This window comes from Dipodomys merriami, unplaced genomic scaffold (assembly GCF_024711535.1).
Source record: "Dipodomys merriami isolate MVZ:Mamm:240054 unplaced genomic scaffold, mDipMer1.0.p SCAF_91, whole genome shotgun sequence".
NCBI lineage: Eukaryota > Metazoa > Chordata > Mammalia > Rodentia > Heteromyidae > Dipodomys > Dipodomys merriami.
The window spans coordinates 3,289,113-3,311,336 of record NW_027206524.1 but is presented as its reverse complement, the minus strand read 5'-3'; the positions used below and the strand labels follow the sequence as shown (position 1 = coordinate 3,311,336).

The 22,224-nt window shown below is 38.6% G+C and overlaps 1 protein-coding gene and 1 long non-coding RNA gene across 3 annotated transcripts in view; one reads left to right on the top strand and one right to left on the bottom strand.

Annotated features, from left to right (window-relative positions):
* LOC138821317 (guanylate cyclase soluble subunit alpha-2) overlaps positions 1–22,224 on the top strand; it is a 204,037-nt gene that overhangs the window by 155,965 nt on the left and 25,848 nt on the right. The window contains exon 7 of the mRNA XM_070013456.1: positions 21,157–21,311. Coding sequence (XP_069869557.1) covers positions 21,157–21,311 — 155 coding nt within the window. The remainder of the gene's footprint in view (positions 1–21,156; positions 21,312–22,224) is intronic.
* Positions 9,661–22,224, bottom strand: part of LOC138821318 (uncharacterized) — a 136,728-nt gene continuing 124,164 nt past the window's right edge. The window contains exons 3-8 of one of the 2 annotated variants that reach the window (XR_011370128.1): positions 21,310–21,405; positions 21,142–21,225; positions 17,444–17,711; positions 16,572–16,619; positions 15,165–15,272; positions 9,661–12,004 (exon numbers count right to left, since the gene is read on the bottom strand). This is a non-coding gene — a long non-coding RNA (uncharacterized lncRNA). The remainder of the gene's footprint in view (positions 12,005–15,164; positions 15,273–16,571; positions 16,620–17,443; positions 17,712–21,141; positions 21,226–21,309; positions 21,406–22,224) is intronic. The other variant, XR_011370129.1, reaches the window with a different exon arrangement.

The window sequence follows — 22,224 nt, the reverse complement described above, 5'->3', positions numbered from 1 at the left end:
CTGAGTTCAATCCCTAGTACTACAGGAAAAAGACGAGAGAGAGAGAGAGAGAGAGAGAGAGAGAGAGAGAGAGAGAGAGAGAGAGAGAGAGAGAGAGAGAGAGAGAGAGAGAGAGAGAGAGAGAGAGAGAGAGAGAGAGAGAGAGAGAGAGAGAGAGAGAGAGAGAGAGAGAAAGCAGGAGCATGAGAGAGAACAGGAAAGAGAGGAAGGAAGGAAAGAAGGAAGGACAGACTAGGTTGATTAGCTATAACATCACTCCCAGGATTGTAGTTTGGGTGGGAGCAATGTACTTGTTATTCAAGCCTAAAAACACATAAAATCAAAATTGGATCTTCATGAAACATATTCAGAAATCTTCACCTATTGAAAATTCATCTACTGATAATTTGGTGTCCCTTTTCTGGCATTAATTTTTGTGCCTACTCTTTCCTTGCTTTATTTGATTTTGCTACTGTGTTTTGGTAACAATATGAACTGTGATGAAATGCCTTAAATGGCACACAGCTGAAAGGTGGTAATTGGTAGGTAAGCAATGCTAAGTAGGTATAGTGGAGTCATTTCTTTTCATCAAATGATAGATCTAAAAGTGAGAAGAAAAATGGGCAGCCTCGTTACACATTCAAATGTCATAACTTCATTTAGTGTTTGTCTCTTTTGCTGTATGCAGTAAGTAGAGTTGCATGTTAATCAAATTCATGCAGCGATTATCTAGATTAAGAACTGAAGGAATCCAGTTCACTTGATCGTACCATTTTATTGAATAGTAAAAACCTATCCTGTACATGGCAATTTTACATGGCTGTAAAATAAAGATTATATATATTTGTTCTATATTATTATCACCATTGTAAACCTCTTTCCAAATACTCCTACATAATTGGTGCCAGTCAGAGCACCCCATTTTCATTTCAAAACACATCACATTTGTTTCTTCTGCAATCATTTTGACAATGGTGTAAAATATAGCACCTTATTTTGGCCCTTCAGATGTTCTTTTCCCCAAAAATGTTTGGTTTGTACCTGTGAAGAACCAGAACCAATTAATTTGAAGCTTCATTTTTGGTATTAGCCACTTTTCCTTATCTTCTTTCCCCATGCTTTCCAAAGCTATCCCATCTCCCTGATCTATTATACACTATGTCCTCCATTCACTAAAAATGTACAGTTCTCAGCCCATGGAGGAGCTTCATTGTTCACACAGAGCCACATTGTCCACATGAGCTCTCTAGGACATCAGATATGGGTAACTAGTCTCAACTGAGATGTGCTATGCATGAAAAATACACACCATATTCCAAAGACTTTGCAAAAAGAATATTTTCAAAGTCATCAATTCTTAATTTTATTACAGTTTGAGCTAATCATCTTTTGCTTCTATTAGATTAAGTAGAATGTGACTCAATTAGTTTCCAGTGGGCTTTTTTTTTGGTAATATGTCTACTAGAAAATTTTAAATTACCTGTGGGGCTTACCTCTGGGGCCTGTATTGAATTTCCACGGGGCAGCACTGTACCAAAGGGCACAGGAGTGGAAGGAGGAGGCTTCACCTCTGAGGTTTTTCAATTAGACATGAAAGCAACATCATTTAGCTAACAAGAAAGTAATAGCATCGCATGATGAGAGCCACAGAAGGGGATAAAGAGCAAGCAAACCGTCCTCTCTAACTGAGCATGACAGAAGTGATATTGAGCCATCGTAGAAGGATGACAATGGCATAAGCATTTTAAGTAGAGAAATAACCTGGGTAATGACCTGGGGACAAGAAAGACACTGCTAGCTGGGCACCAGTATTAGCTACTCAGAAAGCTGGTATCGGAGGATTATGGTTTGAAGCCAGCCCGGGCAGGAAAGTCCACGAGACTCTTATCTCCAATTAACCACCAAAAAGCCAGAAGTGGAGCTGTGACTCAAATGGCAGAGTGCTAGCCTTGAGCACAAAAGCTCAGGCACAGTGCCCAGGCCCTGAGTTCAAGCACATGAATGAAAGGAAGGAAGGGAGGAAGAGAGAAGGAAAGAAGGAAAGAGAAAAGGAAGAATAAGAGACTGCTGAAGCAGACTTCTCAAATACTTCATCGTATCACAGCCCTATGGCCAGCCATAGCAAATAAAAATCTGTCAGGAAAATATTTCAAGCTCCCTTACCAACAGCTCCCCTTACTAGCACATGTTTCTATTCTCATGCTTATTTGCAGCAAGGAAGTCCTTCCCAGGGGGTGTGTACAGAAAGCCTCTTCTCCTTGGTGCAGTGCAGGAAGTCCCCACAGCAATGGTGTGTAGAGAATACAGGAAGTCCCTCCTCCGGGAGAGATTGTATGCAAATCCCCTTGTTGCTGATGGTGTATAGCTGAGCTACTTTGGGCAGCCCAGAAAGGTGTCCCCTCAAGTTTTGCCTGTAAGGAGGTCAACAGTAGTGTGGCTCTTGAGCTAGAAAGGAAGCTGTTTCTCACCAGATACCCCTAGGAATGGCAAGACAGCAGAAATTGTCTTCAGACAATTGAGATATCCTACTGTTCACTGTAATGCATTTGGTGAATGAAAGCAAACAACAACAACAAAAGAAGAGGGAAGAAGAGATGAAGGGAGTAGGGAAAACTCAGTTTCCAAAAAAAAAAAAAATAAAGATAGTAAGAAACCACAAAGGGAGCAGGAGGCAGGAAGATGAGTTGCTGGGGTTTGAATTTAGGCTCTGGCAGGAGCTGTCTTTCTGTTGGGAGCAAATTGCTTTCTCTTGCTGAGTTTGTTTCCTTATGTACAAGAAGCACAAGCTGGGAATTTCATAGAAAACTAGAAGTAATGAAAAATACCATGACTGTCATGTTCCAAGCGGATTTTGTTCACTCTCAGCTAATTTTGCATATTGTTTCCCTCTTATTTTGGTTGATTACCAGGAAGGAACTTGACAGGTGTCTAAATACACATATCCAACTTGTTCTCCTTAAAGGGAAAGTTAAAAGACAATACAAGGAGAATATCTGATGTTAGCAATTCTAAAACACGTTTGTCCCGTATTTGATGTGAACTCGGGCAATGCCTTCCAGTTGCTGGTATCTTCCTGAAGCCAGCCAGGCTGATGGAGTTATCACTGTCCACATCTGGGAAGATTTCATATTTCCTGTGATGTGTGGACCAACTCAAGCCCAGATGTTTAAAACCTACAAACAATGTTTATTTGAAGCTCGACTATGGGAGTCCACTCACTGTTGGCAGATATTCTTTTGCTCATCTTCTGATATAATTCCAGATGCTACAAACTCCACGCTTCTTGAAGAGTAGAGCCTATTTAAGAAATGCTTGGGTCTGGGAAGGTGGCTCAGTGGTAGAGCGCTTGCCTTGTATACATGAGACCTGGGTTTGATTCATCAGCACCACATAAGCAGAAAAAGCCGGAAGTGGCGCTGTGGCTTAAGTGGTAGAGTGCTGGCCAGCACCCAGGCCGAGTTCAGGCCCCACTACCAACCAAAAAAAAAAAAAAAGAATTTGATTCTGAAGATGAGGGACTTTAGAAAGGCCTTTTTTTGCTTATAAATTAGTATGTTTTTTGCTTACTTTTGAGAGTATGCATGTATGTGCACAGAATGAATAAAGTAAAGCAAACTATAAGTCAGTGTAAAAGAAGCAATTGTTGAAGGAACTTCTAGGTGAGGCGAAGGCATTGTCATGATTTAAATGGATGGGATGATTTTTCTTGGTTGTATGAGAAATACTCATGCCTTTTGCAATGGATGGGATTTTACATTCTCCAAAATACCATATTTTTTTCACCCTATTGTAAAAAAAGAGAGTTCATAAGCAAAAAAGGGACTAGCATAATAGCCCCGGGTTTATAGCAATCTTATTATATCCTTACAGATAATGCAGTCTTATTATATCCTTAGGACTAAGGCAGGCCAAGGACAAAGATGTGAGGTAAACAAATTTGGGCTCTCCTTCTGTTGTCTCTCAAGTGTCAAAACAGGTCACTGTAATCACAGGGGAAAGGATTTAGAGTGCAAAGACTCAGGTTTTCGGTCCCGCTCTGGTAATTGCTGGATCTTTGAACTTGTATGAGTCTTACTTCCTCTGAGTTTTCTCTGGGGATAATGATATTCTTGCTTTGTGGTTTGCAGGAGGTGAAATTGTTGGAAGCACATTTGAAAAGTGCTTTTAAATATTACTTGCTAATAAATGGTCTTTTTCCTTTTGCCTGTTTTACAGGCAAAAAGGGAACTCAGATTTATTTTCTAGATGAGGTAGGGTAGAAGATAATTACCAAGTATATGTTTCCCTATCCATATCCCTACATGGTGACTGACCAGTTATAATCTACTGGGTATGTATGGCTGAATATTTCAGTTTCTAGGAGAGAGAGGAATATTTTCCTAACTGATGTTTCTAGATTCATTTTCTTTCTTTCTTTTTGCCAGTCCTTGGGCTTGAACTCTGGGCCTGGTCCCGGTCTCTGAGCTTTTATGTTTAAGACTCCCTACAACTCAGGAGGAAAATGTGGCCTATCCTCTACAGTTCTTGGGCGCTCAGAAGTAGTCTTTTAAGTGTACTAAATAGCTACTATCATGACCTAGTCTCAAAAGTTCAACACATTTTAATGCAAATCAGGCAGGACAAAAACCAAAACACATCCTTTTCCCATTAAGGAGGCGTAACCGAAAGTCTCTCTGGAAAGGTCCAAAGAGAGAAGGGTGGTTTGGCTCATGTTTAAGGCATTACCATCTGGAGAAGATATTCTTTACTGCCCCATCAATATCATGTGTGCCTTTACATGCATTAAACATACTTAGCTTATTTGTGTTCCTGGAAACAGACTTCCAAATATTTTGACTATATCTTATACTAAATAGACTGTACCACTTGGTCCAAATCCCCCATCTAGGTCTGTTGATATTCAAAGCGCCCAACACAGAAAAGTTAATTGTGAAAACTTAAAATTCTTTTTTTTTTGTGTCGGTCATGGGGCTTAAGGTCTGGGCCTGGGCACTGTCCCTCAGCTCTTCAGATCAAGGCGAGTGCTCTACCACTTGAGCCACAGTGCCACTTCTGTTTTTTTCTATTTATGTGGTGCTGAGAAATCAAGCCCAGGGTCTCATGCATGTAAGGCAAACACTCTACCACTGAGCCACCTTCCCAGCCCCAAACTTAAAATTCTTAGTGTAATGTTAGACACTTTACTATGAGAGCTTTGCAGGGAGGGATTTCAAGCATACTAATGGAAAAAAAAAATGGGAGTGTCTTTTTTTTTTTTTTTTTTTTGGCAAACTTGATTAGAAATATTTTTGGTGGCCTAGAAGTTGCTTTACCGAGAAGCAAGCGTTAGAGAAAGCATTAACAGTGTTGAAAGAAAATGTGACAAATAATCTCAGATTACAATTGCCTGTGATCACTCCAAATGTGAAGTTTCCATTCCCTATGTTATTTTTTCCCTCAGAAGCTAAATTTCTAAATGTGATTTTGTAGCAGATGGATGAAACAGGGAAAGTAAGAATACAACTTCCCCCCCACACACACATTTTTTATTACCACCAATTAGTTGTTCATTTGGACATATCCATTTTTTTTTCCTTTTTTTTTTTTTTCAGTCGGTCGGAGGGCTTGAACTCTGGGCCTGTTGCTGTCCCTCAGTTCTTCAGTTCAAGGAGAGCACTCTACCACTTGAGCCACAGCGCCACTTCCCATTTTCTGATGGCTTATTGGAGATAAGAGTCTCACAGACTTTCTTGCCTGGGCTGGCTTTGGACTGTGATGCTCAGATCTCAGCCTCCTGAGAAGCTAGGATTACAGGTGTGAGCCACCAGCGCCTGGCTTGACATATCCATTTTGCTTTGCAGTAGAATTTCCAGACCTCTACTATAATTTTTATATGCTGAGAAAGAATGTACAAGAAGCCAATATAACAGAGAAGGTGGAATGATAAACTCTGCCTGTTGAAGGGTTGGAGGAAAGAGACCCAGAAATCAGGGAAGCTATCATGAAGAGAAAATATGAGGTGCACATGGAAGATGAATAGATTGAGTAGGAAATCATCAGGTACTGAAAGCAGAGGAAATGGTTCAAGCAGATGGAATAGCAGGTGTAAAAAGCTCAGACATGTGCACCATTCAGGACTCGTAGAAAACAGCAGGCCCAATGGCAATGTTCAGGAACCATGATAAAGGCAGGGGCAAGGTCAGGACATCAAGAATTGGTTTCCTTGTATCTGGATGGCCATTCAGAAGGAACTTACAGCTAGTTGGAACTTCTCATTGAGGAAGTTACCTGTTGTATGTTTTTGAAAGAATCACCTGAGCTGTGCACCAGAAGTTTGAGGGAGAAATAGTCTAGATAGAGATAGAAAAGTGATAGTATTAGTATGATCGTCCCTGTATGAGAACAAGAGCCTCAGGCAAGATAAGAACCAGAGGAGTGGAGAAGGAAAGCCAATTAGAGACTTGAGAGGCATAATGATTTGGACACTTTCTCAGTGACTTTAAACGTCTCAGAATGAGTCGATAGCCTTTTATTTATTTAAAATCTATGGCATTTCCCCTTCCCAAATAGATAAAGTTTTTTTTTTCCTTTTTGAATTCTTTTCCAATGACTGGGGGCAAAGGAAGAATCTAAAAATGTGACCTTAAGATGGGGTTTAGTAGACTGAAAATTCTCCAGAGGCTTCAGACACGAAGCCTGCCTGTGGTTTTCTTCCAAGATCTAGAGATTAAGGTCATTTCATGGAGAAGCTCAGGCCAGGCCCTGCATGTTCTCTTCTTGCTGATGTGGAAAGATGCCAATGGCTGGATTCTCTCTGCTATGCAGGGCTTACAGGCCCTCAAGATAGGGCAGCTCTTGGATTTGGTTGCTTGTTCTCAGGAGCAGGTGCTTGACTCCGTGCTTCAAATAACATAGTTATTCTTCCCAGCTTCCTCCTTTCCCCGGGCCTTACTGAAGTTCCACTGTGGAAATGACTTCAGTCCTTACATCCTTGTTGTTAGTATTAAGATCTTTCTACGCCCTGCCCCCCCTAGTTCATCACTTGACTTCTCACAAATTTCTCTCTTGGTCCCTCCCACCCTCCCTTACAATTTCCTCTGACTTGTAATCCCAACATGTCCCAGACTCTTGGTCTGGATCCTTGTTTTTTCTTTATGAATCTCTTAACTATATACATGCTCCTAACAAATCCCCGTGGGTCTCTTTTCCTCCATGGTACACATACCTTTTGGTAAATCTTCCTTGACCAAGGCTTCTAAAAACACTTTAAGGATCTCTCAATTTGAATTTAATTTTCCTTTACATCAACTTGTATTTTCCACCACCTCCAGCCCATCCAAAGAAAACCTGTGCTTTCTTCTTTGGCTTTTATTTTATCCTAGAATATCTGACAGACTAAGCTAGAGTTAGGGGCATCCTCCTTTCTAGCATTCTTTTTGTTATCTTTTATATATCGAATCAGGTGCCACGTCTCAACCACTTACCCACCTATATCTCTAATCCCTCACTTCAATCCCTCCCTCATAACCATTCAGATGTCTTTAAAAACTTGTAGCCTTTTGTTTCTCTTGGCCAACATGGAGTCTAAGACCTTTCTGTGCCCTATAGCTCATTTATTGTTCTAAAAGAAAAAAAATACAATTTACTAGTACATGCTTGGGACTTACATATTCATTGATTTCCTTTGTATATGCCAGACAGGGTCATCACAATAAACAAGATAGGTAGGTGTGGTTAATTCCATGCTCTTGATGGCCTTCAGAATCCAGTACTCCACACTGATTTGTTTTAAAAAATTATCTTTAAATACTTGTCCAAGGGGGTTTCAATCAAACATATCCACTTGTGTATATAATACATGTTGATCTACACTTACAATGTTTGGAATCTACAATGTTTCTGTGTACTTTTTTTTTCTTTTTGGCTGGTCGTGGGGCTTGAACTTGGGCCTGGGTGCTGCCTCTGAGCTCTTCCACTCAAGATTAGTGCTGTACTACTTTGAGCCACAGTTCCACTTCTGATTTACTAGTAGTTAATTGGTGATCAGAGTCTCTTGGACTTTCCTGCCCAGGATGGCTTTGAACCATGATCCTCAGATCTCAGCCTCCTGAGTAGTTAGGATTACAGGTGTGAGCCACCTGGCGCCCTGGGTAGATTTGAGTACAACCCAGTGTGTGAATAGGTGTATCAAAAGCAAGAAGAAAACAAGGGTCTGCTGCTGTCACTTGGTAGTTACTGGAGATTCAGGATCTAATTAAACATGTGTCTTTCTGTCACTACCTTTTCACCTCATAAAAGACTGTTTTACCATGGCTATGTGTCTTAAAATACTTGAGCCATTACTATTATTGAAGGGAACATTCTCTTTACTAGTATTGTGACGAAACCTAATTACATAAAATGCGACACTTTAGATTATAAAATGATAACCTCCCATTGCTTCACCTTCGTGTTGACAGTACCATTTTACCTCATTAAAATAACTTGTATAAACACACATTAAGACAAACTAGAGCAATTACACTTTTAGGATATGTTCTTTCTATTTGTATGGTAATATATCAAGATGTATAATCGTTAAATTTTGGGGACTACTTCAGTAAGAAGGAAAGTCTGAGAGATGTGAGCAGTAGTCTACTAAACTACAAGATTGCTTAAAAATGATTTCTGTCATACCACTAAGGCAGACAATTACAATTCTGTGTTGTGAAAATTACTATTCATAAAAAGTAAAAATGCCAATAGTTGGAGGCTTCTTTTAATAAGCAAAAGCTTTCTAAGTGGTCTCCGTACTCGGAGACATGGATTTAAGGATCCACGGTAGCAAGCTTAGGGGCCAGATCATATCTATTCAATGAGATAATGAAGTTAAATGAGATGATATGCGCTAGGACCTTCTCAGAGTGTGTGGCAGGTTGTCAGTGTTCATTAGAATGCTAGGGACAATGGAGTGGATAATGAGTTAGCCTCAGAAAAACAACAAGGTGTAAATGGAGATGGGAAAGCTCAGAGACAGTGATTCACTTAAGGCCAGTCTCTCTCTCTCTCTCTCTCTCTCTCTCTCTCTCTCTCTCTCTCTCTCTGTGTAGATACTATATATAGTATATATAGATACTATAAAAAATGCTGGCTGTCTTTCCAAAATTAAAGTTCTTTCCTCACAATTTGAACTAATACTCTGCAGCAAGGGAAGAATATGAAAACCTGATGATCAAACATGGCTGAGTCAAGGGTCAATAGTCTGGATCTACAAGGCCCAAGCCAAGCTGCAGATATTTCCATGCAACAAGTACTATCACCTGGATAGTGTCACTAACCCTGAGTTAGCTTGTTTCATTCGTCCAAGTGTTACTACTGTCATTTTAACTTGATAGGAAAAGTAGGGTAAATAAGAACACAAAAATATTTTCTACAAGCTTCTGGAAAATGATTCTTTAATACATGGTTCAGGAAATCCCCCTCCTGCCCTGCTGGTTTTTAAGGAGGAGAAATACTTAAAGCATGCCAAATGCATTTCAAGCGGCTTATTCAGAGAGCATAACTTATATTCCAAGGCTTATAAAGAAGTAGCTTGAATTCATATTTAACTTTTGAGCTACTGCCTTTTTACCAGGAGGTTTCTGAAAGGTATGGGGAACGAATGCATAAGACAGATGTTACCCTTGTGTCCCCAGCATTCAGAACCAAGCAGAGGAGGCAGGTGATTGAAAAAAAAAGTACATGGAGTATTAATGGAAGAAGAGGACTGGTGAATGCAGTTCATATCAGGCAGGGACGCCTGCACTCCTGAGAGGCTTCCCAGGGGAAGGGATGTCTAAGTGATGTTTGAAAGGTGAGAATCTATCAGAGATGGAGGAGGGAGGAGAGCAGAGAGAATAACTTCTGCAGAGGTTTGCAGAGAGATGGTGGTTAAGCTGGGTCTCTGGAGGTTAGACAGAGGACTGACTTCAGGGAAATGGAAGACAATGAGAGCAGTAATCGAAGATTCCTGGCTAGAGTCAAACAGTTTGGTGTGTTTGGGGATCTTCAGGTGAGTTGCAGATTGAGCAAAGTAACTCTTGTCTATTTGATCATCCTATAACACCATACGCAAGCAGAAATACATACTGAGAAACTTCTCTATTGATAAGACTTTGATTTGGATAAAATTAAAGATTTCACATTCTGAATATTATGGGAGGGGGAATAGAGTCAGCAAAAAACAAGTCAGTCCTAATGATTCTGAGAATTGTGTGTGCACAAGAATTCCTTACAATGATTTTGTATATACCGCCATACACACAAATTATTCACCCACACTCTGTGTGGATTGTTTAGTTAGTAATTCCCCTTTGGAAAAAAGCAAGTTGTTTCTTTCTTTTTGTTTTCTTGGGTGAGATCAATAATTTGCTAATCACAAATAAATGCTACAAAGTCTTGCATTTCAACTTCAGAGCTCTTTTGTAAAGAGCACGTTTAGAGAAGAGCCTTGTGAAATCAGAAATGTAATCCATAGACAATAAATTGATTACAGAGAATCTATTGTATTGCTTTATAGCAAGAGCACTATATAAAATGGTTGTTTTTTTTAAAAGTTACAGCTGGATTGTAGTAGCACTAAAAGGACAGTGTTTAGTTATTTGAGTTCACAGTATTGAGATCTTTTTCTTTTTGTGGCCATTAGTTTTATTCTTCTTATTTTTAGCTAGGCTTAACATATAATTTTATAAGGCCTAGATTGACATTCCTTTATCATTTATTGGAATAAGATGCCAAGCTGAATTAGGACTAGTTACACAGAAATTATTTAAGAGGTATTTACTCTTCGTTGTTATTCTTAGTTTGCAAATACTGATGAAGGATCCAACCATGAATACCTAGTGACACCTGTAGTTAAATAACAACATGGAACATATTAAAGGAGGGATGAAATTTGGGCCTCGTATGGAAATTCCTTTCATACATCTACTCGTCCATGTATTTATTCATTCAACCAACATGTTACCATTGCCTACTAACGTTGAAATCCCTTGCTAGATGCTGATACAGAAATGATCTAGAACTTAAAGAACATGAGAGTCATGACTCTCCAAGTCCGAAGTGTTGAGGGCTCCTTTGAAAAACTGCCACATATGGGCAACATAGCTTCTGGTGTGTCTAGGGACCTTGAGGCCTGCCAACTGGGCCCTTGGGATTTGTGAGTCTTGCTCCGTGATGATTTCCAGTTTTATTTGTTGTTTGCAAGAGGCCACCCAACCCAAAGTATCTTGGTCTCCCTAGGGGCTTGATTTTGTCTTCCCAATTTACACCTCAAAAATACTAGGGAGTTCCATCATCCGCTCCTATCACTCATGGTAGGGAGTCAACCTGCTCGGTGTGATGAGCATGAGCGCCACCTAATGTCCAAATGACATAAATGCTTGTAAGGACTAACAACTGAAAGGGTGCATATATACCCAAGGAATGTTCATTGTTAATTTGATGGGTTCATTTCTCTCCAGTGTTTGTTAACCATTTGTATTGCTGTGTTCAGTTTTTTTTAAATTACATTAGTATTTTTACAAAGAGGCCTCCCTTCAACAATCACCCCTTCCAACATCCTCACCCATCCCTTCCCTTCACTCTTCTTATTGTAGGATATACATTGGATTCTTGTCCACATTTTCTCCTCTTCCTCTACCCCCTTTTGTGTACTCACTACTGGGTGTTTATTTTTCTAAGGCATTACATTATTTCAATTCTCCCCGGAATCTACCATATTTCAGTTAATACATTTGTACATACTTGCATACCATCCAACGAATTTACTTAAAAGTGTCTAAGCTAAATCTAGCTTCTACATATAAGGGAAAAAAACATGGATCCTTTTTCTCTCTGGGCCTGACTTACAAAATGTTTATCATTCAAAATATTCTTCAGTAAGTGATGTCCTTTGTGTTACTGTAGGGGATCTAGTGTACATTTTTAGAAAGGGGGTGTTTTAGAATAGCTTTAAGTCTTCAGAGTGATCAGTAAGATAATGCAAGTAGAGTCTGCCACTTCCCCTTTTCCCAGTTCCATCTGAAGGCTGGAAAGAGAAAAATTGTTACAATCAATGAGCTCATATTGACATAGTAGCATCACTACAGACCACAGCTTATTCATGTTAATTTTATTTTCTAAGTGCTCCTCTTGGCTAGCAGGTGCAGCAGTCATGCCTGGGTAGGCCTGGCTGTGACAGCTTGAGGTTGTGTATCTCTGACACAACTTTATTACTATGTAAAATCTTACAAGAATTTAACCATTGAGAAACGACTTTCTTTCCCTTGTCCTATTCCTTTGGGAATGCCATGTAAGTAATTAAACAGTTTCCATGGAGCCTTGGTTAAACTTTTATTATCCTTATGCCATTTCATTTCTAATAATGAAAAGGGATTATTAAAGAGGATGATCAGAATGCAATGATACAAGTACTGATTTGCTAGAAGCCATAAGAATTGTGTTCCCTGTGGGTGCCGGTCTTCTCTGGTTGTGCCTTTTGCTAGCCATTTATCTTTTGAATTTTCACATCTGTAGAATCCGGTACATGAACCAGAAAATTCCACAGCCCTTCCACCAAGAGAAGCCAAATTCAAGGGGACACTATTTTTGGGTAACAGTTAATAGTCACATTTCAGATTGGATGTGATTGAATGCTTATCTGGCATCAGCCTCCCATAGTAAATGCTACGATTCTTGTATTACAATTGTTTTAAAGTTTTTGTTAAGTAGTTGTATCAAGAGGTTACAATTCTGTAAGTCAGGTTATGAATATGTAGTTAGGGAGAATTATACAACAAATAATTGCTGGGGATTCCAAAACCCCTTTCTCTAAAAAGATTCCCATCAGCTGCCATGGTGTGAAACTCCAGGATAGAGTGGGACTCCGGGGTGCTTCCCCCAAGTGTCAAAGAAACTTCTGTCTTGTAGCAACTGAAATAAAAACTGAGTCGGAGCCATAGGCAACGTTCTGCCCTAGTTGCTAATATTTTTTGATCACACATATACTTGTGTTGCTTTAAAAAAAGTCATGAGGAGATATTCCAGGAATGTTTGGTTGGCAACTTTAGTTCCCTGGGAATATTATGGGAAGAGGAGTATTGTGAAGAAGTTATATCATGGAGCTATGTCAACTACTTGTCTCCTGTAGGGTTGATAATTTTGGAAAAATATCTGTGAGATGTATGTGGAATGGTTGCACAGGAGAAATCCTAAGAGGGTAAATAGAGTTCCAGTGCCCAAGTCTGATTCTAGATCTATGAAGTCAGAATCTCTTCAGGCAAAATCCTTGTGCTCTTGCTTGATTCTCATATGCAAGCAGGAGGCTTGTAACTTGGGGGTGGAATGCTGATCCCACACCTTAATTCTGGAGGGAAATGTTTGTTCTTAGAGGGTTAGCAAAAATGCAGGGTTAAGAACAATGAACGTTTAATGACCGTCAAATGCATTGTTTTCTCTTGACGTAGACTTCTGGAAAATCAAATGAACTATGTTTTTCCCTAAAGCAATTCAATTGCCTGAGAGTACTCACAGATATTATTTTTACTAAGTAGTTGGAGAGTGGAAAATCATATATTTGAGAGCTTTTTGTTTTTAGCAGTGGTAAGTTGGAAATAGCCATTTTCAGTATCTAATATTGGGAAGCCATGATGCTTAAAAAATAATTAAGATTTGTATCCTTTATCCAACTTGGTGACACTTGAAGTACTTTGAAAGCAGAGAGTAGTTTTGTATTTAACATTGAATTGTTCCTTAATAGTTTTAGAAGGGGAGGATGAGAGACAAATAACTCCATGTTTTGTCAAGGGGTGAAAGGGAAAGGTTTTTTATGTTCTGGCTGTTGAATCTGCATCTCCTGGGTTACAATTATAAAAGCTCAGACTAAGAATGTTTTTGTTGAAAGATTTTCTATCGGGCTACTCAATTAGGTTTCTCTTTCTCTTCATCTCATTAGACATGCCCATTTGGAAGAGTTTATATTTTGCTAGCAAATTTAGATGACAATTAATGTTATAGATTCACATTTAATAATATGAGAACTTTCCCCTAATCTCTTCATTCCTTTTCAAAGCATTCCATTTTGACATATTCAGAAAAAAAAACCCTAATCATTTTTTGACTCCTTGCTACAAAAATTCTTTCCTAGCTAATCTAGTTAAGCGCTGCATTTTGACAGAAGATGATTTCCTTAGTTAACAGAGCGAACAGGTATTTTTTCAGCGACCGTCTCAAAATAGAAAGTCTCAGAGCTTTGAAGTTTTAGCAATTAACAGTGTTAAAGAAATGCCTTTATGAAATTAGAATGAGGTGGATTTTATTCTGGGCAATTATACACTGAAGATGTAGTTAATAGACTAAATAAACTATCACAGAATGAGTTGATTAATATTACACATGTGCTTAGCAGAGTGTTTCCTTAGCATTGTTGCTCAAATAGCCAAATATTAGCATGAAAGTCAAATGTTGATAGGAAAGAGTCACAATCATTTTTTAAATTCCCTGAAGATTTTTATCATCTCTGTTAATTTTTATGATCAGTTCTTGTGACTTTTAAAAGGTGACATTTACTGTTAAATGATCCTTATTTCTAGCATAAAGTGGCACCTTTGTTTTAACCTCTGAATTACACACTGGTGATTTCCAAGTACAAAGTTAATCTACATTGTTGTGATGGCTTTGAGTCAAATTTCTTGCTTTAAAAGAATGCTAAACCTTTTTTATCTGCACAAAAGATAAATTTCAGATTCCCACAAGCTTTTGCACATTCAAACCTCTTTGTCAGGCATCAAGTGTGTGTAGATAATAGCATCCACGCTTGTGGGAATACTGGGTGACACAGGAGCCCTATTGTGGTGTCTCCAAGGCAAGCTATGATATTTTATTCAGCTCCACCATTTATTTGAAGTCCACCAAGCTTGCCTTCCTAATCAGTGTTCTGTAGAATGCATCTCTGTTTCCCCATCTTCAAAGTACTTATTTCAAATTTCACCCTGTTTTATTTTAATTTTTTTTTACAAAAGGCTCCATAATAATAGTGCTTGGATTGTACATCTTAAATTGTATGCTAAGCTACAAGGGGTGAGAGCATTTATTTGGTCCAGCATTACCTATAAAGTGAATTTATCTGTGAATGGTACTTCTGTGAGAATCAGAATAAACAGCATGAGCTAGTTTGCTCACACCAAGTGTTATTTGTCCAAGCATATTACCTGTGAATGTGACATTTTGACACCATCAGGCTGGAGGCTCAGTCCTGAGATAAGAGGGAGGAAAAAGAACCACATAGCCACAGAAATGATTTCTCCTCAGCTCCTTGCCTATCCAGGAAATAAGCACATACCAAAGACCACACAGAGTATGTGAGTTGATTACATTTTTTTTCTTATAAATCTTGAGCTTCTGAAGTTGGAATTTAAAATAAGAACTGACTTTTTTTCTTGTTGGGGAAAATAATAAGTAGAGAACAAGAGTGGAAGGTCATACCACTGCCCAAGGTCATCTGATCTCAGAAGCAAGCTAGGGTCGGGCTTAGGAGAACATGAGAAAATCAATTTTATTCATTTTATTGGTGAAAGGAGTATTTTACAACAAAATGAATACTGATTTTTTTCACTAATTCTTCATTTTAAAAGAAGGAGTGCTTTATTCTTACCTGGCTTCCTGAATAATGATGTCTCTAAAGCCTAAAATCTTTTATGTGTATGTTATAGAGAGGAATACAGGGCTTCACACAGAGCTAGTCAAGATTTATGTAAACATGAGTACACAGTGGCTTTTTCTACTAGCATATATTTGTATTTGCTACTATGGACCTTCTTTTAAGTTCTGACCTTTTCCTTGCTTAGATAGGACTGTTTCAACACAAATTGGTATTTATTTCTTAACTTATTGGCTCGTGGTGTGGATTGTAGTTTCAGTTTGGCATAGAATATTCTAAAATTGATCAATCCCCCTACTGAATTATAAATGGATGTGTAATACAGTAACTACTATCAAATGTGGGAAGAGAGGTAAGTTTTTTGTTTTTTGATAGGGCTTCAACCCAGGGACTGGGTACTATCCCTGAGCTTTTCTGCTCAAGGTTAGCACTCTACCACTTGAGCCATAGCTTCACTTCTGGTTTTCTGGTGGTTAATTGGAGATAAGAGTCTCACAGACTTTCCTGTCCTGAGTGACTTTGAACCATGATCCTCAGATCTCAGCCTCCTGAGTAGCTAGGATTACAGGCATGAACCACCAGCACAGGTAGGACTGCTTTGGAGTGTTTGCTGTGAAACTAACTTCATTAGCTAGCTAATAGGTCACTTTTACCAGTGATAGAACAAACAAGGTTCTTTAATCAGAGAATATAATCATCCAAATAACAGAAGACCAGTGATGGCTAGCTATATAGTTGTTAAATTGGTTTACCTGTCCAGCATCGACTTCCTAAAATTGGTCCCACACATATCTAGCTCCTGTGTTTCCAGTCACTGTGATTTTCACTTCAACACTGTCTATTGTTCATAAACACATGCCCAAGGGAAAGAAAGGTTTCTTATAGTTCCCTGCAAATCCCTTTTTCATTGACTTACATGGGCTTGACTTTTATTAAATTAAGAAAATTACTAACGTACCTTGGCCAGTCTGCTCCTACTCTTGCCCTTGGCAGTGTCCCGCAGAACCTGAAGAAATGATAATAGGACTAAGTGAATTGCTTAAAGGAAATCAGAGTGCTAAGGGCTGCTAACATTTCTTTTATAGAGCAAACATTATGCCTATGTTTGTCCTATAACCTTCTATGATTTCTCAAAACTTTGGTGTGATTATTGTTTATGCTTGTTTGGTAAGTATTTGTAGGTTGGCAGAAGTGTGTTCATTATTATCATTAATATCATTGGTGATGTTTGGGGCAGGAAAAGCTGTGTATAGCAACAACCACTTTCCAGCTGTGAAAAACAAACAATGTATGCAGACCTCAGGGCATTGTCAATTGTCCACTGAAGGCACAAACAGCTGTACATGAGGCCACTAGTTTACCTAAAGTATGAGGGTAGAAGTTACTGCTTGGCTAATCCCTTTAAATAAAGTTAAATTTTGCTAAGCTGAATCAAAACCCCTCAGTGATAGTTAAATGTGGCCCTCTATTTTGTCTAACTGCTGAATACTCTTGGCACATTCTGAATGGGGCAATCAGTAAGTTCCTCATATAGGCCACACAATTCCTGGGAAATCTCAATGAGTTGTCAGAAGAAATGTAAAAGAAAATGGAATCTGATGATTCAGCTTATAAGTTTCCTATGGTAGATTCTTCTCAGATGACATGTTTCTCTCAATCCTTTTCTATTGTAAGATACAGACAGGGGATCATCCATGGTTTTTTTTTTTTTTTTTTTTTTTTGTGGTTGTTGATACTCGAGCACTTTTTAGATGGATTTCTAAGGGATTGTTTTTAACGACTTCTTTCCTCCCTCCCCCAACTCCAAGAATATCGGGTCTTTATACTCACCCTTTCCAGATTATGGCAATTCACAGTCTGATAACTTTTATTTCAAAGCCTCTGGTCATTTGAGAGGAATCAGAGGTAGAAGCAGACTTCTGCATAGTTGGTGCTGGGGTCTTTTCCTCCCTCAGAAAGCACAAAATAGAGAAACTGGGAAAATTGTCAATGTGAGATTCATGCCTGCTCTTCTGCTTTCAACCGTCACAGTAGTGGATCACTGGCCCACACTGACAGTCATCATAGAGTCTCAGGGCTGAGTGATCTTTCAGCAATCCTGTGTTACAGAAGGTAAAAATACAAGGTTAAAGAAACACAATGCCATTACAGAATGTGTTACTAATTTTAGAGAAAGGCTTTTCACAGTCTGGTTTAAAAGAAGCTTTGCCATTCAGCACTTCCCCCCTTACATCCAAATACATAAACTCTCATCAGAATAGGCTGCATTTTTCAGATAGTTTGCTCTCTTACAAATTCTATCACCTCTGCTTCCAGCCAATATGGAAGTACAGGGTCTGGATTTATGCTTCCACCTTAGAGCTTTTTTTTTTTTAAGTTGGACAAAATATACAAAAAGAGCAGTTTGCATGACTATGGATGCTAGGCAATGGCCCTTGTGACTGGGAAACCAATAAGATAATCCCTATGATTGTTCTTGCTTCTTACCTCAAGAGACCTGTAGTCTGGAGCTTAGGGGACAGTGAAGCCAGAAACACACAGTTCTAGAGTTGAAGATGACATGGAGCCAAGTATCTGAGTAGCATTATGTAACAACAGACAGAGCTTCCAAGGCCCTTTCCATATATTCCACAGAACACTGATTGACGACCAAGAGTAAAGAAACTACCTGAGTCCCAGGGGGAGGGGACAAGGCGTGTGAAAGGATGACTACCAGACTCTCACATAGGACTTGGGGAAAAATACCTGTCTCCATCAGGCAGTCAAAACTCTTCTAAATTGCAGAGAACACCCAGAGGGCTCTTGTCTGGGTAATGGAGGATAATTAGCCCTTCATGAGACATTGCTCCAGACTTGTCTAACGGAATTTAAAAGCAGGAGTTGAAAGGAACAAACTGTTTCTAAGTAACTTGACTGCATCCCCTAATACAATGCAAGAACATTAACAAAAAATATTCAACTCAACAAGGTCAAATTGATGATATTTGGCCTCTAGTCAAGAATTACCAAGCATGAAGAAAAGCTAAAAGCATGACTCATAAGGAAGAGACAAGTCAATCCATCAGAACTGACAGACACAGGCCTGAAACAGATGTTAGAATGAGCAGACAAAAAAGAGAATTAAAACAGTTGTTCTTATCGTGTTCCATATGTTCAAAATTTGAATTATTCCTGGAAGACAAATGAATCACCCCAAATTTAACTTCTTGCAAGAAAAACGATAATATCTGAGATAAATACACTGGACATGATTAACAAGAGAGTAGATGTCGCAAAAGAAAGATTAGTCAGTCTGGAGATATGGCAATAGACATCCAAAAGAAAATTTTCAGTGAACAGATAATCAGTGTTCTTTGGAAAGAATCTGAGTTTTCTAACATGCATGTAAACAAAGAGAGAAATAAACAGAAAAAGAAATAGAATTTTTTTCTTGTCTAGAAAATTTCTAAGCCTATTTAAAGCCAGATTGGAGAGCACAACAAAAAAAAGCAAGAGAAGTAATGGCCATTTACTTGACACTAATGATAAACACTGAAAAGCAGCATAAGAGAAAGATACATTACACATAGGGGAGCAGATTTCTCATCAGAATGCGAGGGAAGAACAATGGAACATTTTAAAAGTAGTACTTTAGAGAGGGTGTGGGGAAAACATGTCAATCTGGAATTCTATACCCAGTTAAAGTATCTTTCAAATACAAAGGCGAAGTAAACATTTTTGAAACATTAGAAAGCTGAAGGAATTCTGTGAATTTACAGCATAGGAAATATTAAAGAAACCTTCAGGCAGAAAGGACATGATACCAGGTGATTGTCTAGATGGGCAAGAAAAAATGAAAATCTGATGTAATAACCTGATAACCCCTGCTTCGGACTCTTGCTATGTCTGTACCTGCATTCCTTGAGTTGAACTAGGAGGCACCTCCTATGTATGTCAAGACAAATAGAAGAACAGGATAAAAAGGACATGGTCCTTGAGAGAGGAAAACAGAGCTGCACTCTGATGATCGAGACCCTTACCTAGAAAACTGTATGCTTTTTTTTGTTTGTTTGTTTGTTTGTTTTGGTTTTGGTCAGTGATAAGGCTTGAACTCAGCCCCTGGGCACTGTCTCTGAACTTTTTTGCTCAAAGCTAGTGCTCTACCACTTGAGCTACAGCTTCACTTCCACTTTTCTGATGGTTAACTGCAGATAATGAGTCTCATGAACTTTCCTGCCCCAGCTGGTTTTGAACTGTGATCTTCAGATCTCAGCTTCCTGAGATAGATAGGATTACAGGCATGAGCTATCAGCACCTAGCTTACGTGTTTATATTTTGAGGTTTTACTAATGCTGTAGATCAACCTTTCACTAATTAACATAATTCTTTTTCAAGTTGTGCTTTTACAGTAAGATCTGTAATGTACTTGGATGTTTTTTTTTCCTCAGAAAGGACATCTTTTTATCCCTATGTGAAAGAGTTCATATATCTCACACCTGTATTTCCATGTGAACCTTTCTGAGCTATTTCTACTCTGTTCTTACATAATGGCATTCATGTGGCAAATATGTTTGTGTTATGACTTGATATCTGGTAGGATGAATATTCATTTTTTCTTCTTTCTCTAATTTATTTTGGCTCTTTCCTGATAGTTGTTAAAAGCAAGTGAGAAGTGGGAGCAGCAGACAGATCACATTCACTTCAAACTGTGGGTTGACGTACACAGAACTCTTCCATTCTACTTTCAAGGGGTTGTCTAAGTGACGTTTTATTCTCACAACCAGTAAAAAGTATGGTCAGATCTCCCCCTCTGTTACCTTGCATTCTTTTAGAATGAAGGGTTTTGTGTCCTACATTGTCCTCTGTGGATCACATGAACAAAACCTTATTCTATCACACTTCAATTCATATCAACTATATATCAAGGGCTCCTTCAAGGCACAGGCCAGATTAATCTTTATTAGATTCTCAGAGAATATACCATGCTTAATTTACTTTATCATCGTTTCAATCAGTGCTTTGACTAATCAAGGGTTGAATTCGCTGTAACTTCATTTTAATCATCTGTTCAGGGAACTCCCAACAATGTATGCAACATTCATCACTGACTGTGTTTCGAGTGCCTTCTTTGCAGTAAGACGCTAGGTAAATAGTCTTCTCTCATGGAAAAAATCCAACATTATACAAAAGAAGCAGAATTATAAATATTTAACTTTAGAACTGTGTTAAAGTGAGCGAGAGAGAAATAATGGAGCCCTCTAGGAGAATCACTGGGGACAATGTGAGGAAGAATGGATACTGAGTTAACCTAGATTTATGCAGAAAATTAAACATGTATATATCTATCTATATATATTTTCTAATAATCCACTTATTTATCTCACAACATTCATGGTCCTTGAACACCATAACTGTCTAGATATTATGCTTACAAAAGTGGCTGAGACTCAGTTTCTGTCTTTGAGGAACTCTGGTCTCAATTATCTGATGACAGAAGTACCTGCCATTGAAACCATTGCATCCCAAATGGAAACAAGCATGTTCTTTACCTTTTCCTTTTATAGATGAGGATAGGAATTCATTCGGGCTCCGTGCTGGCTGGAGTTGTTGGGGTGAGAATGCCACGATACTGCCTGTTTGGAAATAATGTGACTCTGGCAAGCAAATTCGAATCGGGAAGTCACCCTCGGCGCATCAATGTCAGCCCAACCACTTACCAGTAAGTGCTCTCCGGCTTTCTTCCTCCTCTCCTTGGTACTGAGTTGAACTGGTATCCTGTCATTCTCCAAAATATTATAAGTAGACCGCCCCATCTGAAAGATATTAATTGTGACACAGAGTTGCATTTACATCCTGAGAGAGTACCTGGAAAATCTGACTTGACTGAGAGGTAAATATAGGTTTGTCACTTCCCACAATCCGTCTTGGGGTGGTATACCTGCTTAACGTATAGGAGAGCATAAATGTTAAGAGGTCTACATTGCATTTTAAATCCCAGTATCTTCAAAATCTTCCTCCTTTGGTTTCTATAAACAATGAGTAAGATGGAAAAAGTAGTTAAAAGTATTTCTGTTCTTTTTTAAATAATAAATATTAAGTAAGAATCCTAAAGTTCAATATACCATGTACAGAGTTAAACTTCAAACTCTATATTGGTCTTAAGGTCACTGACGACACTACACATTCTTAAGGTCACTGACGACACTACACATTTTTTGCCTTTCCAGTTTACCCTTGTTTTGTTTCTGATGTTATATCCCCTATGAAAATATTAGATTCCATGTAGGCAGAGTATATCTGGTTTGGTGAATCAATATGTTCCCCAGGACTTAGGGAAAAAATGTTTAACATAGACCAAGAACTTTAATCTTAAACATTTATTGAGTTGATGAGTTAAGTGTTCAATAAGCTAGAACTCTATGAATACATGGCAATAAGCTAGAACTCTATGAATACATGGCAAAGAATGTTATGAAAATCTCTCACCTGCCTCAGACTTTTGTACTAGTCATTGGTACACATTTCACTAGTATCTTATTTCGGTTAACTTAGAAACATCAAATTCCACTGCTTGGTATATTAACTTTCTATCTATGTGTCTCTAAACAGTAGAATCTTATTTTACATATTTT